The sequence below is a fragment of the Platichthys flesus genome, chromosome 19, assembly GCF_949316205.1.
Source record: "Platichthys flesus chromosome 19, fPlaFle2.1, whole genome shotgun sequence".
Taxonomy (NCBI): Eukaryota; Metazoa; Chordata; class Actinopteri; order Pleuronectiformes; family Pleuronectidae; genus Platichthys; species Platichthys flesus.
In genome coordinates, this window is record NC_084963.1 from 17,084,344 (window position 1) to 17,099,942 (window position 15,599).

The 15,599-nt window shown below is 42.2% G+C and overlaps 1 protein-coding gene across 1 annotated transcript in view; it reads right to left on the minus strand.

The window, feature by feature from the left end:
* LOC133974568 (synaptic vesicle glycoprotein 2C-like) overlaps positions 1 to 9,607 on the minus strand; it is a 38,046-nt gene extending 28,439 nt beyond the window's left edge. Inside the window, exons 1-2 of the mRNA XM_062412185.1 lie at positions 9,473 to 9,607; positions 721 to 1,626 (exon numbers count right to left, since the gene is read on the minus strand). Of these exons, the coding sequence (XP_062268169.1) occupies positions 721 to 1,327 (607 nt within the window). The 5' untranslated portion in view covers positions 1,328 to 1,626; positions 9,473 to 9,607. The remainder of the gene's footprint in view (positions 1 to 720; positions 1,627 to 9,472) is intronic.
* Positions 9,608 to 15,599: the final 5,992 nt, after the last annotated feature.

Sequence of the window (15,599 nt, forward strand, 5' to 3'; positions counted from 1 at the left end):
CTCCTGGGCTTAAGGTCACTTAAGACTATTTGTATTGGTTTAAAGAAATACGTATAATAAGATTTTTCTCCAGAAGCAGAATGATAATGGACACAGACCATTCTCTGGAGCTGATACAGTGCTTGGACATTGTGTGGTCTGGCTATGTGAGACTAAACCAATAAATATTTTCATACTAATTATTGCCAACATTATAACACTTAAGATCTATTTTATCTGTGTATCTATTTTGAACTCACCACACCCACATTTTATAAAGACATAACTGACATTGCTTCGAATATCATCAGATGAGCCAATGTATGAGACTAATTCATTTGGAACAACAACAGGTTATAAACCTCTTTCACATATGTAACACTAATTCCCAAGACCTGTGAATTAATTTTTATTATGTAAAACCAGCAGAAACAAAATCCTCAGCTTTTGAAAGTTTGATGCTAAAAGACCTCTGCTAATCTCATTCACAGGTGACCACAATCCAACAGTGAGTACACTCCAAAATCACAAAGTTTAAACAAATATAAGAGTATAAAGGGTTGATCATTTTCTCTCTAATCTCATCTCTTAATCTCATGAGCACATATGTCGTTCTCAGGGTAGAGAACTGGGTCCTGACAGGTAAGACAAGGCAGTGTTTTAATGTTCTGTATCGGAGGAAGAATACAAACAATTGGGTGTGTGGGTATTTAAGAACTAAACTGCATTGCAGATCCTTACCAAGCCATCCGGCACCAGAGTTGGGGACACACATGTCTGTCTCAGCACTAGGCAAGACGAAGCCTACAACAAACACTTCCACGCCGTCTGACATGAGCGCCAACCCGAGTACGAAGAACAGCTGCCACTGGAATCTCCCATGGCCACACTCCTGCATGATTAGCTCGTACTGCTGGGCCAGCTCCTCCTCATCTGCCTGTCTCTCGTTTTCCAGCTCCTTACTGCTCTTTTGGCTGTCGGAAACTGGCTGGCCGAGAGCCACCTGACCATCCCGCGGCTTGCCTTCATTGTTGGCAGGCACACCTTGGTATTCCCCCTCATAGATCTCATCTTCATCGTCGTGGCCCTCCGTGGCGTCACTAGACGCTCCATCCTCATCATTGGCTGCATTGTCAGCATATTGACCATCTTGCTGAGTGTAAGTATTGTAGTTGTTGTCATCTTCATCCTCGTTCTGGAAACGATTGTAGCTGCGATGAGCTGAATATTCATCTGAGGCACGATCGACAGCTTTGCCGAGGTTTTTGGCAGCATGCCTCTTGGTTTCTTTAGCGATGTCCTTGGCACCTTTGACCAAGGAAGTCCTGTTGTTGTGCGTTTCATCCATCTTGGCACAGGGAAAGCTGGCACTAAAATCTCTTAATTCAACTCTAATGAGCTTTTACTCCAACAAGTTTAAGTTACAGTTTTTTTCTTTCTTCTGGTCTTCTATCCCCAGACAGAGAAGGACTTAGAGCAGTTTATTAGAGCTGAAAAGCCACTCAGCTGCAAGGATACTAATGATTAAGTAATGATGTCTGATTCCATTGGATGGGGGTAGCCAGACAGTGCTGAAATGGAGACAGTTGATCTCAAATGGGAAGTGATCCTCAGACCTGTCAGAGCTCAGTAGAGGAGAGCATCAGCCTGTGGGGACAGAAAGAGAAAAGTACATTTAGCTTGATTAAGGACGTCTGTCACACATACTTGAAGGCAGTGTTTCCTGGTACTGAGAAGAACTTCCAAAAGAACATTTCAACCAAAGTTCACACTAAAGCTGACACAAACTGCTGTTGACTGATAAACTGAAAAGCAAAGAAAAAAAATCTGTACCCTCTGAGAATGCATCTGCATCATACTATCATAAAGATGTCACAGGCCAAATTAACCAAGATTGATGAGCTTGACAAATCTGGCAGATGGATAGTAGTACTACAAGTCTCGTTGTTTTTAGATGTACAGATAAATCTCCTTGAACTTCAGTGAAAAGCTGGATAAGGCTCCAATTGTGCACAAAGCCATATAAGTTGCAGTTTGGCTTAACTACGTGTGCCTAGGTCTTGGTTTAAATTATATAGAGGGAAATCTTTAAACAAGCCAATCAATCAACTGGAACAAACATTTAGAAAAGTATGAGAGATGGGATAGATTGCAAAAGGCTAATGAGGGGTAATAGTCAATCATTCAAATTTTATTTGTACAGTCCATATTTACAAATGACAATTTGTCTCATAGGGCTTTAACAAGGTGAAGACATCCTCTGCCCTTAACCCTCAACAATAGTAAGGACAAACTACAACAAATTACACATATAATGAGTGTGTTAGTTTGAAGCCAAGTTTCATTTTACTGCAACTGATGACTTTGAAGTATTTTGCTGGAGTCCCTCCAGTACTATGCCTCTCAGAACACTGAGCTTCTCCGGTGAATTGTACTCGCCCCATTGATGTACTCTATTATTTGCCATAATTATCATTATTACTATGATTATTATGCCATGGTGTGTAGACATAAGTCAGTCAGTGCCATCATTACTGTAAAGGGCCACACAGGAGACTAACAGCTTCACTGACGACCTTGCACGGCCTGAAACGTTTCTGCTTTGTGCAGAAAAAGACCAGCCCCCATCAATCATCCGCCACAGGACTGCTTTGGACTCCATGTTCTCTGCCCGCATTGCCATGCAGAAAAGGGTAAAATAACCCACCCGTTGCTCGATATCAGCTGGTGTTTGCTAATGAATGGATCTCCTCAACCTTATAAGAACGTCAACATGTCGATGAAAGTTCATACCTTCCTTCCATCTGCCGAAAAAGCGACCTGACATAGATGAGAAGAAATAAAATCTTGGAAATTTGGCCAGCCATGTTTTCTGTCAGAGTCTGTAATATCTCAGCTTCATGTTTCTAGCCTCAGAATACATGTCAGCCTGTATGACTGACTCCCCTTGGGGCTCACTCGGCTGTGACACTGGCGTGGTGTCTCAGAAGAACTGTCATCACATCAGGCTCAAGTCTACGTCCGTCTGCCACACTGTGACCGGCAGCCACCAGACCAGAGGTCCACTGCAGCAGGAACACCAGTAAGCTTTGGGCCCTCACATTGCACTCCAAAGCCCTTCAGCAACACTGTTATTGACAGACCGATTACGAATGTCAAAAATGGCATACCACATGTGGTATGCATGTCTATTCAACACATGCATACCACATGTGAAGTACCATTTCCATGGCTTGTCATTTGAGGGGGAAGCATTGAGCGAATACACTTTGCATTTTTTTGCTTAATATCCAAAGATCCAGTAAAATTCATATTCAGAAATTGTTTATGAACTTTTAAAGATAATGGTGTAGTAACAATGCTATAGAAATGTCATATTATGTATTTATTATTAAATGCATTTTGTAAACTTCGTTGTTGATCTCAACAGCAGTTATTGGCATCTGCTAATATTAGTATAGTTCTCTATGGTTTCAATTAACCAACTGAATATATCTGTAAACTGGCCTTGCTACACAAGAATTCTCGTTACACTCAGTATGTGTCTTGATACAATGGACTGTCACAAGCAATATAAAAGAAAAATTCACCTTTTATCATTAGGTTCCACATGCTAAAATGCTCTATTTGTATCTGCAGTGTCAGGACAGGAGGTGTTGAGACTGGGTTAGTGCCCAAATAGAGTGTGGCAGGTTGATGTATGGTGTTTCTTCTCACCTTTGCTCAGAGAGATTAGATAAAGCATGAGCTGGGATCTGTCATTTGAACATTAGGGCCCGCGGCTCCACAGCGACGTAAAAGCAGCCCAAGACATTTTTTGGTGCAATGCAGCAATGAAGTGAAGTAGGAAATGAGTTCTAACTAACTACTGTATGTGCTCGGCGGACAGATGATGGGACACTAACTCCCTCTGGCCGTAGATCCGTCAAAGCGGCAGGATGACCATCCAAACCCACCGTCCCGTGGCAACAGGTTCTACAATAAAACTTTGAGAGGTGCAACTTGAAAGAAAAAGTGAGCAGAGTTTCGATGTGTTAAAATTAATAATAATAATTAATTTCAACAGTTGTACTGAAACCGCATGCAGTGCTTGATATATGAGCGTGTATGTAACACAGAGAGAATATCATTTGTCAAAATGACTTTGGGGGAATATGCTTTTTCTTTCTTGCCAAGAGTAAAATGAGAAGATCAATACCTCTCTCATGCCTGCGCATTATGTATGGAACAAAATTAACTTAGCTTCCCATATGAATAGGGGTTAAAAGTAGTTACAACATTGCACTAACTCCCAACAGAACTATCAAGTTTTTTAGTTTGTGTGAAATCTTTATGCTAAGCTACGTTAATTTCTTAAATATATTAACACTTACATTTTAATGATATTTTTGTTGATTAGGGGGACGTTTTTAAAAGGATTGTTTAAGATGAGGCATCCAATACAAAGTGACACCATCCTATTTCTAAAGCTTTAGATAATGCATTTAAAGGCAGGGTTGGTCACTTGTTTATGAAAGACTTTTTTATATTTATTGAAATACTCTTCAAGTCCTCGTAGCCATAAAAAAATAGCATTGTCTAACAAAGAAAAAAAGGCAGCGTCTCTATCCCTCACATGACTTTAATAAACACAACAAATAATTTCCATCATATATGGGCTGCCTTAATCAAAGCGACGCCTCCTCTTGCTAACTTTTCCAGGATTTCCAACCTTAGCTTTACTAAATGGCTGAAACCAGACTGTTAAGACCTTTTTTGTCAGTGACTTCTACTCGTCTTTGCAAACTTCCCCAAACTCCTCACGCTGAGTGCTTTACATCAGCGACTAAAGGTCAAACTCTGTGATAGACCTCATGATATGCTTTTAAGAAGAATTGCACTGTAACCCTTGAGATACAGATACACTTTATTAGTCCCACACACGCACACACACACGACATGCAAGGGGGGAAATTTGTTTTCTGCAATGACCCATCTGGTGTACACAGGAGGACACACAGAGCAGTGGGCAGCCATGCACAGAGCCCCGGTGAGAAGGTGTTAGGGGAGTAAGGTGCCTTGCTCAGTGGCACTTAGACAGTGGGGTGGGGTAGGCACTTTGACAGTGTGGAACAGATTCAGGTGTTGTCCAGGTGTTGTCCGTCCAGGTAAGTTGTTCTTGTTGTTACAAGAACCAGAGACCATCGTCGGATTTTATATCCCATAGTCGCACTTTCTGCCACTAGTCCACCGTCTCTCCCGGTGCTCATGGTCCGTCATGCTCTGAGAGATTCCGCACTAAATGGCCGCAAATAAAACAGACCAAGGAACTGACTGCTCTTCAACACTTTTGATGATGGAGGGAAAATGACTAACGGTGCAGAACAGTCAGCTGCAGGTCTGTTGCTTAATCCCTGGTCTCAATTTACCTTCTCCGTGCTGATCCGTAGTTTCCCCCTCACCCTATAACCGTCAATCTCTCTTCACTTCTACCTTCTGTCTTTCTTCATGCACACTCTCTTTCTCTATCCCCTCCTCTTTCTCGTCCGAGTGCCGCAAAAATTTCAAAGACTTCGCCTCGATGGCAAAGCAGAACATGAAAGATATCCCTCTGCTGTTGACATTTCATTATTCATGATGGGATAACCATTCTCCTCTTTATGCAAATGGTCATTTATACTGACATTTAGAAGTCTTTCACTGCCGTTTGAGCTACAGAGATAATTCTTTCAAGTCCAGTCCAAATGTACGGCCCTTTTTTTAAGCTACCCATATGGAATTTTCACACACCATATACTGCTGATGTAGGGAATCGCATATATACAAGGCGCTACATTTCATCCGACAGCTTTGGCCTTTCCTCCCGTACACAAGAGGGCTAATATCATTTATGGCCGTTTTTATTTCCTTTTTGATGGCGACTCCTCTCGCCCTCCGCTGTGATGCTGTGATTGGGGTTATTATAACAGCACCCTTATGATGTGGTTTTAGCAATCAGCAAAATTCCTACGAGCTCTGAATCAGCAGTCCACGGAGAGGGAAGAAATGATTTCCTTGCATTCGTGCTGTCATGGCTCGCTGACGCCATCCAGCTACGTCCATTAATCACTCACATACACGCACAGGCACAAACACAGACACACATATACACATGAATACACTCTGCAGGTGCATACTCATTGGATATAGTGTGCAAGGGGGAAATAGAGGAAATGTCTGCAGGTTGTTGTTCTCTCACAAAACTTCATCAGAACAAACCATAGACAAACTGTGCATTTGAGGGAGGGAAAAGCGCAATGAACAATGCGGAACATGCAGGTCAGACAAGATCCTCTATCTGCATGCGCCATACTGGTTGACAATATGTGAATGCAAGTAGTGTGTGCAGAGCCTACAGGCTTCCTGCGGTGGCCACAGATGGCTGCATGAGCATTTGTGAATGCACATTGTGTGAATAAAACTACACGCCAAGATCTGCTGATAAGTGAGTTTAGGTCGTGACAGAAATAAAGCAGCATTTCCCCTACAGTGGTGCAGCTAATAAACAATTTTCTTTTTGGGGGTTTAACTTCAATCATTTAAATGTGGCCACATAAAAAATCAAGCATTGTCCATCGAATTATTTAATCTGGCCCAAGTTTTGTTAGATGGCGAGGCATCGTTAGTAACCCAAGCATTGTGTTCACTATTCTAATACAATGAAGTGCACAGTTTTGGTAGTTTACCTTTATTTCTAATGCAAATCTCATGATTGTCGCATTGAATGTTAAGATAATGACTCTTAGGTCTGTAACTCAAACTGGTCTTCCTAGATCGCATTTTATTTTTTCACTGGCGTCTGACAGCCTTATTCTTTACATAAAAAAAACGCACCTGCAGTGAGCTGCTACACTGGCTATCAGCCATGTAACTGTAATGTTAAGTATTGGTTAAAACATTGTAAATTAGTAAATACTTTTTTAAGTAAATACCATTTCACAACAATGTTGCCAATGTCATATACATCAGATACAGTAAAGCTTTTTCTGCTCCATCATGAGTAAAACCACTGCAGGAAGATACCAGAGGTGCAGTGTGAGAGTATTAACCATGTACCTCTGCCGTAGTGCTGGGTAATTATCTGGAACCGGATCCACACATTTTCACCAAAAGTTTTGGAGCAAATGCCGAAAAGCTGGCACCCGTACAGCTCTAAAAGCTGGAACCACTGCCATCAGTGTCTGTTGGAGGGGCTACAATTCTTCACCATTTTGAGCTAATTTCCAAATCGTTCAATGCAGCACGTAATTAATTTAAGAATAAATGTATGCAAAGTGAACCAAGCAGTTGCAATCTATAAACCAGGATTTCTTACCAATGGAAATCAAAAAACATTGTCTTCTGTCTTCTATTATCAGTTAACAACATACAGCATTACAGCGTCCAACTGGTGTGCAGTATGGACTCCGTAACATTCAGTTCTCAAACCTGTAGAAATGATTCAGTGTTACCATAACCAACCCACTCTAAAATGGCTTGCAAGGAGGTGCAAGCATGTGCTCTGCTTTCCCAAAGGGAGAAACAAGCACTTTGAACACGCAGCCTCAAGGGGATGTCGAATTCGCATGAATGTTGCATGAATGGGAAGCAGTGAGGAAGAGATTTATTGTAAAAGTACCAAGTATTATTATGAACTACATTATACAACAGTATATAGTACCTTAGTACCACTGCAGAGGCTCTACAAAGCACAAACTCATAACTTCACACACACTTACACACACACACATTCACACACTTACACACACACACATTCACACACTTACACACAGCTGCTTGATTGCTTGTATATAATGATGGCTGTCAGGGTTTACTAACTGCTGGAGCTTAGCCAGCTCCTGTGGGGGTCCCTCTGTGGAAGCCCAAATCAGGATTTGATAGAAACTTTGTGTGCATCTGCATCTGTCTGTCTGTCTGCTTGTTTAGTGCAATGTTAAAGGGCCTTGTTCATAACTTTCAAAGAAGAAGGGTGATCATTTCACGGATAAAATAGGGCAACGTTTGGGTAAAATGCACCTGATGCTATTCTTTTTTAACGGAAACGTCTCTGTGAAGATCATCAGCTGTGGAGCCACTGCGCTTAGCTTAGCATAAAGGCTGGAAAAAAGGGATAACAGCAGGCTTACACACTCTGCACCTCTAGAGGAAAGCTGCCCATTTGAACAATACTATTCTTTCCAGGCTATGGTGATTGGCCATCACTTTGCATTCTGACTTTCTGCCCTGACCCTTGTCATGACAAGCAGACCCATTCAAGCCAAACCCTCCTTTGTGTTCCATTAGTTTTCCATCAAATGGATGAAGCTGAGATAACATACAATATGGTAACCACAGAGGTAAAGCAAACACTGATATACGTGCATAAGGCAAACATTAATCTACCCACTGTGTTTGACAAGTGTCTATTCAAACTGAACATTTATCCAGTCAGGGGACAGCCCTGGAGCACACCACCTGCCTGCTCACGATTTCTCCATGTTTGATCCAATCAAACTCCCTATTCAGCCTCCTGGGAAACCTCAATGCAAAACTCATCTGTCACTTCCCTCCTCTTTTGTTCCACCTGCACCGTGCACCAGTGCAGCCTGCACAGAGGCTCCACAGGCTGCACAAGCACGACCCACACACCACATACAGGAAAGAACATCAATCACCGCGCACTGTGTTGACGCAAGTCGCGTCCCATAATTAGATTTCGGGGGCTGTCCCGCCCAGGAATCAATCCTGCGCCATGTGCAGTTAGACGACTGTCCGCGCACTGCATCGAGATACGGGGACTATACTGAGTAATGGATGGAGGTGCTCCCTCTCTGCGCAGCTCCACCGCAGACTCACTCTGGATGCATGTGCGCGGGAAAGCTCGGGGGTTGCCTCCGCCGCCGCCGTGCGTGCGTGCGTGTGCGCGCGTATGTGTATGCGTGTGGGTGTGTGTGTGTGTTTGCACTAACTCATCTTTACACCCACCATTGATCACGACGGGATGGTTCAATATCCCCGCAGCCTCAGCACCACACACACACACACACACACACACACACACACACACACACACACACACACGGCAGCTAAGAAGTAGCAGCTTGACTGCCGACATGTGCACACACTCCTTCAATCTGCTCTGAATTGTGGAAACGTCGTCAAATGAACAGATGCATTTTCTTTGATTAAACGCACGCAGACACATTATGATCCAATGGGGTGTGTGGTGGGAATTTGTCATCCTGATCACATCTATAAGCGATGCTGTACAACTTGTAAAGTTCACGAACTTTTCTGTCAATCATGCGCACATGAGGCATTATTCTGTATCGAACTGAGCTTTTCTTGCGTCTGGAATCTCCCTTTCCGTTCTGCATTATGTCAATATTACTATGATCCAAACAGGTGGAGAGTGATGCGATCCGAGTGCGGAGGAAGATGAAGTTACAGTTTGGCACATAAAGTGTTATACGAGGAGAGCTAATAAAATACTCACAGTCTGTCAGAGAGGAGCAGATCCGTCATGCTGAGCTCGGTGAGTCTGAAGGCTCCTTCCCCCGGTTTCCTCCTCTACACAGCGGCAGAGGCAGCGGACATCTCGCCGAGGTTCCTTCTGGCTCCTTGTCTTCTTGCCGATGCAGCGGTTCTCTCTGTCTGCTGCAGTCCGGGGAAGACGAGGCGAGAGGCGGGGAGGCTGAGGGGGAGGTGGGAAGCGTGAGTGTGTGCCGTGGGATGGAGAGGGGTGGGTGGGGGTGCAGAGGGGAGAGCTGTAGTATCACAGGCAGACTGAAATCAGAGAGTACAGGCCTGGATCTCGTGCGGAACAGTATGGTGAGTGTGCGCTCTGATGGTGCAACATGCATGTGGCGAAGGCTCAGTGATGCAGGAGGAGAACAAAGAGGGGCTGAGATGTGGCTCCTGCAGGGACCAAGTTTACTGAGGGATGACGGACTGATGCTGGATCTGCAACGTCAATGCAAAAACCACTGGAGGATACACAGCCAAAACCCAGAGTTCACCATACTTTCCTCCAGGCTGGGGTATATATATATATATATATATATATATATCATATATCATCTTAATCCATCCCCCAACTGGATGATGATCAAAATGTATGGTTCTATCTATCTATCTATCAATCTATCTATCTATCTATCTATCTATCTATCTATCTATCTATCTATCTATCTATCTATCTATCTATCTATCTATCTATCTATCTATCTATCTATCTATCTATCTATCTATCTATCTATCTATCTATCTTTCTATCTATCTATCTATCTATCTATCTATCTATCTATCTATCTATTCCATACTAATTCCATACTTCTCCATATGCTTGCCTGGGCCTCCTTGGGCATGTGCTGAGCCACGAATTGCAATAACTACCTATCTTGGTATTTTTCATTCTGCAGGTTTGTCTCGCTGCAGGATCCAGATCTGACAGTGCTTAACAACAACTATTACTGTTATTGGTGGTATTATTATTATCTTTATGAACTCGTGCTGCTATCATGTATAACCCAATTACATATATAAATATTACTATTAGTATGTACACTATAACAACCAGTCTGACCTCCCTTTCCTCTGCTCATCCTAACCGGTCGAGGCAGATGGTCTCCCAGTGCCCTAAAATATATGTTGCAATTTGGTGCCATACAAAAAAAATGGAATTGAATATTGTTTGAATTAACATATTCACTGTGAATGAATCAGGAAGTACCTTCTGTCTTTCCAGGGTTGTTGGCTATTTTATAAAGGGTGCTGGTCAAAAGTTAGAGTCTAAACAAGTTCAGTGCGAACGTCTGAGCACAGAGAATATGAGCAGTCACCCAAGAAGTCATCCTACTCTACATGGCTACAAAAAGGGCCATGAACTCCCATGAATGCACCCTCTCCTCCTCTGCTCTCAGAAATAACCATCACAGGAAAAATCTCGAGGAGCGAGGAAGGAAGCCTGGAAGGATGTCCTTCTCACTCATTCAGCCACATGCAGCCACATTTGCATTTCCATCCAGCAGCTGTGGTTCATTATGAGGGTTGAAATGAATAAATCCAAACACAAACACACGCACACACTAACACACACACACACACACACACACACACAATGCACATCAGGACATTCCTGCACACAAATGCACAACTCAAAAATACTCAACTGGCACTAAATTGTACCTGCGCTGAAATAACAGGAGCTCTGTCCTCGATGTCAGAACTGAAACTTAATTATGATTTACCTTTGTCTGTTATCTTCTCTATTTCTTCCTCTCCCCTCTGATGAAGCTTCACTCACAGACTTTGATCATGTGATCATGCACAGGAAGGCAGTAGGTGGTTTGGTGAACACAGAGAATATTACAGGAGAGACACAAAGGAAAGGGGGAGATAAGAAAATGTCAAAGTTCTGTGTACTCCAGTTAAACAAAGCTTTATTGGTAAGGCTGGATATAGGGGACATGACTAGCTCGACTGAGTAGTGATAAATAGTGAATTAGCTGTGTCCCAAAGGTCTAGGTGATCAGTAGGGGTATGGGTTCGGCCTCAAACTAGTTAGCCCATCTATAAAGCCTGGATGTTTTATTTGAATTATTAAAGGGGAACACCAGCAATTTTGGACATTTTATCATATGCACTTTGAGGAGAACCACATGCGGCTGTAGGAACAGATTTATAGAAGTGTGTGACAAAATAACCCCACTCCTTACTTGATTTATAACGACAATAAATATTCTCCTGAGGATTTTATGGTGTCAATTTCTAGTTTCAAGTTTCCTTCCATGCAGCATGATGTTAATTTGATAAATGATTGTTCCATTTAGATTAAAACAGGCGACACTGTGTCCATTGGGACATAAATGTAGTGTGATTGGCAGCTAGCCAGGTTGTTTGTTTAGGTGTGCATAATCTCAGTCAGGCTCCCCCCGCTCCAAATATGGCTACTTGTGGTTTAAAAAAACAAGATGGCACTGGCAGTTGACAAACCATTGGGTAAAGTCATGGTGGGTTGCCAACTGGGATAGGGTTGAGAATTTATTTTAAACAGAAAGTTAATTGCCAAAGTTCTAAATGGTGGTGATGGCGAATAAGTTAGTTTGGGTGAGGAAACTGCTGGTTCATTTTTTGGTAAACATCATGGTTATAGTTCATAAAAAAGAAGAGTAGGCCAGTTGTGCCTGTGAGAAGGGGGTCACATTATTTCCTGCATTTATACAGAAGATTGGTATTGGAAATGCAGGACACTGTGAGCTATAGAGGCCCATTTCATAATAACAATTTGAAATGTGGCTTACACACAATTTTAAATTTGCTCACTGGAATATTATTGCAGTTCCCTTACTGTGTCTGCAACAACCTTGAATAGTTTTCTGGGAAATCAGTGAAAATGTCCATGAAAAAAAAAGCCTTAAAGAAAGTGATAAAAAATACCTCGATCTGGCCTTGGATACGGATTGTCAAAATGAATGTTTTTTTCTCTGACCCATACCACATCCTTACACCAAATTACTTCAGTGCAGTAGATTTTCTGTCAACAAACTAGGGAGAAAAGAGCATCCTGGGTGAGGTAATTATGGGTATAAAAAAACTCACACAAGCAACCACACACACAATCCATTAAAAAAATTACAACAAACAAACTCAGTGCCACTTGAAACTCTCCCTTTGATACTGTAGACACCAATATATGCAGTCCTAACATCCAGCTCAACACTTGTATAAGCTTGACATTGTTTCACTCTTTTCCAACACTCTATTCCTGCCTTTAGGGAGAGCACTTAGATGCTATACTGCCAAATAGTTTTGAGCAGTTTGGTTGGATGTGTGATATGGAGTTTAATTGATTTCTAATTATATGCCCTGGTGGGCCCATAATTTCATGCGTAAAAAACAAAGGGGGTTGTTAGCAAGGTCTGCTTTAGAATGCATCAGGATGCACTACTTTGTTTTCCCTGTAATTACACACTCCACTCATCTTCCTGCTCATACTTTGCATGCTAACACACACACACACACCTTTGAAAAAAAAAAATTTGAGAGGTAGGTAATTACCTCGTTTTACCATAACTTCCAAACCACTGACTAAGTACTACAGAACATGAATGACTGATTCGTGTTAAGTAATGGGCAAACTCCAGGAATTCACCTTACTAAACTTTAATACAATCATTAGCTACGTGGATGTTACCATGATTAGTGCAGTGCCCGTTCTAAACCTGCCTGTTTACTTGTTTTGTGTTAATGTTCCGAGGATACTTCAGAATTATTTATTTTCATTAGTGAGTCCTCCTCAAACAGTTCTACAATATGCTGTCACTTTTTATTGTTTGTGTGCTGGACTTTGTGTGCAGAGCTTTTTTTATAAACAGTCTATCGTGAAGAGTGAGTTAGAAAATGTTTTTTTCATCCCACCTGGTTTATCTGCAGTTAAGATTTTATAGTCAATGATTTCCATAAATGAAATTGAATTTGGTTTGTTGCTGTTCATGTGTGTGGTTTATATGTACATTTGAATGATTTACTTATCTGGTGTTATTCCTTCATACATTGCATGTCAACTATTTCAGAGGTCTGTCAAGTAATCAACACAATTCACAACCGTTCACAACTTTTCAAAATAAAAGCTATATACTATAGCATGATATGTTCCGTCCATCAATTTGCAGCAGCCTCTTCTTTGCACAGCTTCTGTTTCCGCCCTCTCATAAAGCTACATGGAGGATCTTGTGAGGGTGGAGATGCCGTTGAGTGCTGTGTTAAGTAACAAGACAAATGGCCTCTGGAATAGACTGGCAGGTTAAAGCAAGGTTAATTACATTTCTTAACACACAGAGGTGAAGGGTTGCAGGGGAGGAGGAGGCTGCGGGAGGATGAGAGGAGGGGATTCAGTCTTGGGAGACCGGCAGCGTTAAAAGAGGACGGGAAGTCAGGATACAAAATTATTAACATTTATAATTATGCTATTCACGTTGTTAGATACCACCAGGGTTTATTCTAGGAGGGGATGGAAATCTGCAGCATCTTGTTAATAAAATCCTTCCTCTGTGGCTCTATGGAAATGTGTGTGTTTAGGGTTTTCAGTCACAGCACAGTGATCCTAAGCTCCATTGCCATTCCTGTTTATTACTCTTTAATATGATAGGTACTGTTTATTTTGGTGTCTGCACTACCGTATTGAACGCCTTGGATCAGTGGTCACGCCCGGGCTGCACCGACCATAATGAAAAATAAACAAAATACGGTCAATGAGCCAGTGGAAATTATATCTTTATGCCTGTTCCTTTTCTGTAACCTGAGAAGTTCCATGACAACCTGCAAATTTGCCTTTGCCCTGTGATCTTTAATGTCTCCAAACTCCACTGAGAGCAGATATGTTCATCTGCAAACCGTCTGCAAATGCCAAAGTGTCAAGTCCTTTTGCTCATAAGAAAAAGATGGAGCAAAAGCGGACTTAGAGATATGAAATTTAACATTTTGAACCAGCTAATAGTCTTTGCTCGTGATGCTTCGGTGAAAAGCTTTTTAGCTATATATCCGTGCATTATCAAAATGTACAAATATAGTTTCCCCAGCAGTAGCCGATTTCTTTAGCTTCAAAAGAACCAAACAACTCTCTATGATCTGACAATGCTGGAAAATGCTTCAGGGCTGCTACATTTCTCCTTCTGCTCCCATCACTTGAACAAATGGCAGCTCAGAGGAGAGAAAACCCTGCCATGTTCAGAGGCCTCTACCTTTAACAAACGGCTGATGTACTAATTACAAGCACTGCAAGTGACATCTGTGTGCATGTGGGAGTGTAAATGCTGTCAAGTACATGCGTGACTACGTGTCATCTGAAACTTGATGTAAGGAGGCACGTGTGGGCGGCAGTGTGGCCAGGGCACATCAGTCAACGCAACATGTAATCATGACCTATGGTCTATAGTGGGAGTTTTTGTGTGCGGAGACAAGAGCTGAATTGACATACAAATGGTCATTCATGCAACCTGAGGAAAAGGTTTGTGTGTACAACATCCTCTTGCTAAATGTGAAGTACAGGGGAAGAGATTGAGAGAATAGAGCAGTTTGGGGAGGAGAACGGGGAGGCCTGGAGGTAGATGGATCCTAAGATGAGAAACAACATTTGAGCTCCGCACCAAGAATCCCATTAGTGCCTCAGCTAAAGTACTGGTAGACGTCTTTCTTAAGAGAGAAACGTACACTGTTCAATTTATCCCTAAAGGTGTGTGGAGATAAAGAATCCCGGTGGTGGGGACCAGTGTAGGTGTGTATGAGCGGGGCTATAGCTACCTGGACAAATGTCTTTATAAACCTTTAAAGAAGGTTGATACGCTACTTTCTTGCCAAATTGTTATTTTACTTATGAAAGCATCAATACTATTCCTGCATATCAAAATAGTTTGGGCCTAGATTTGCCCTACATCCCACACAACCCACATGCGGCCCATAGAACCCACGGCAATCGAGTGGTGCTCGCCTGTTTGCCAAATCATGGCCACAAACATTGCGTGTCAACCATAAGTGCCAAAGGTGGCTCTCATTCTTTTTAGAGCTATTTGGGCCATAATCACCATTCACCGCATGGGCCACTTCAGTTTCAGGTCCAGATTACA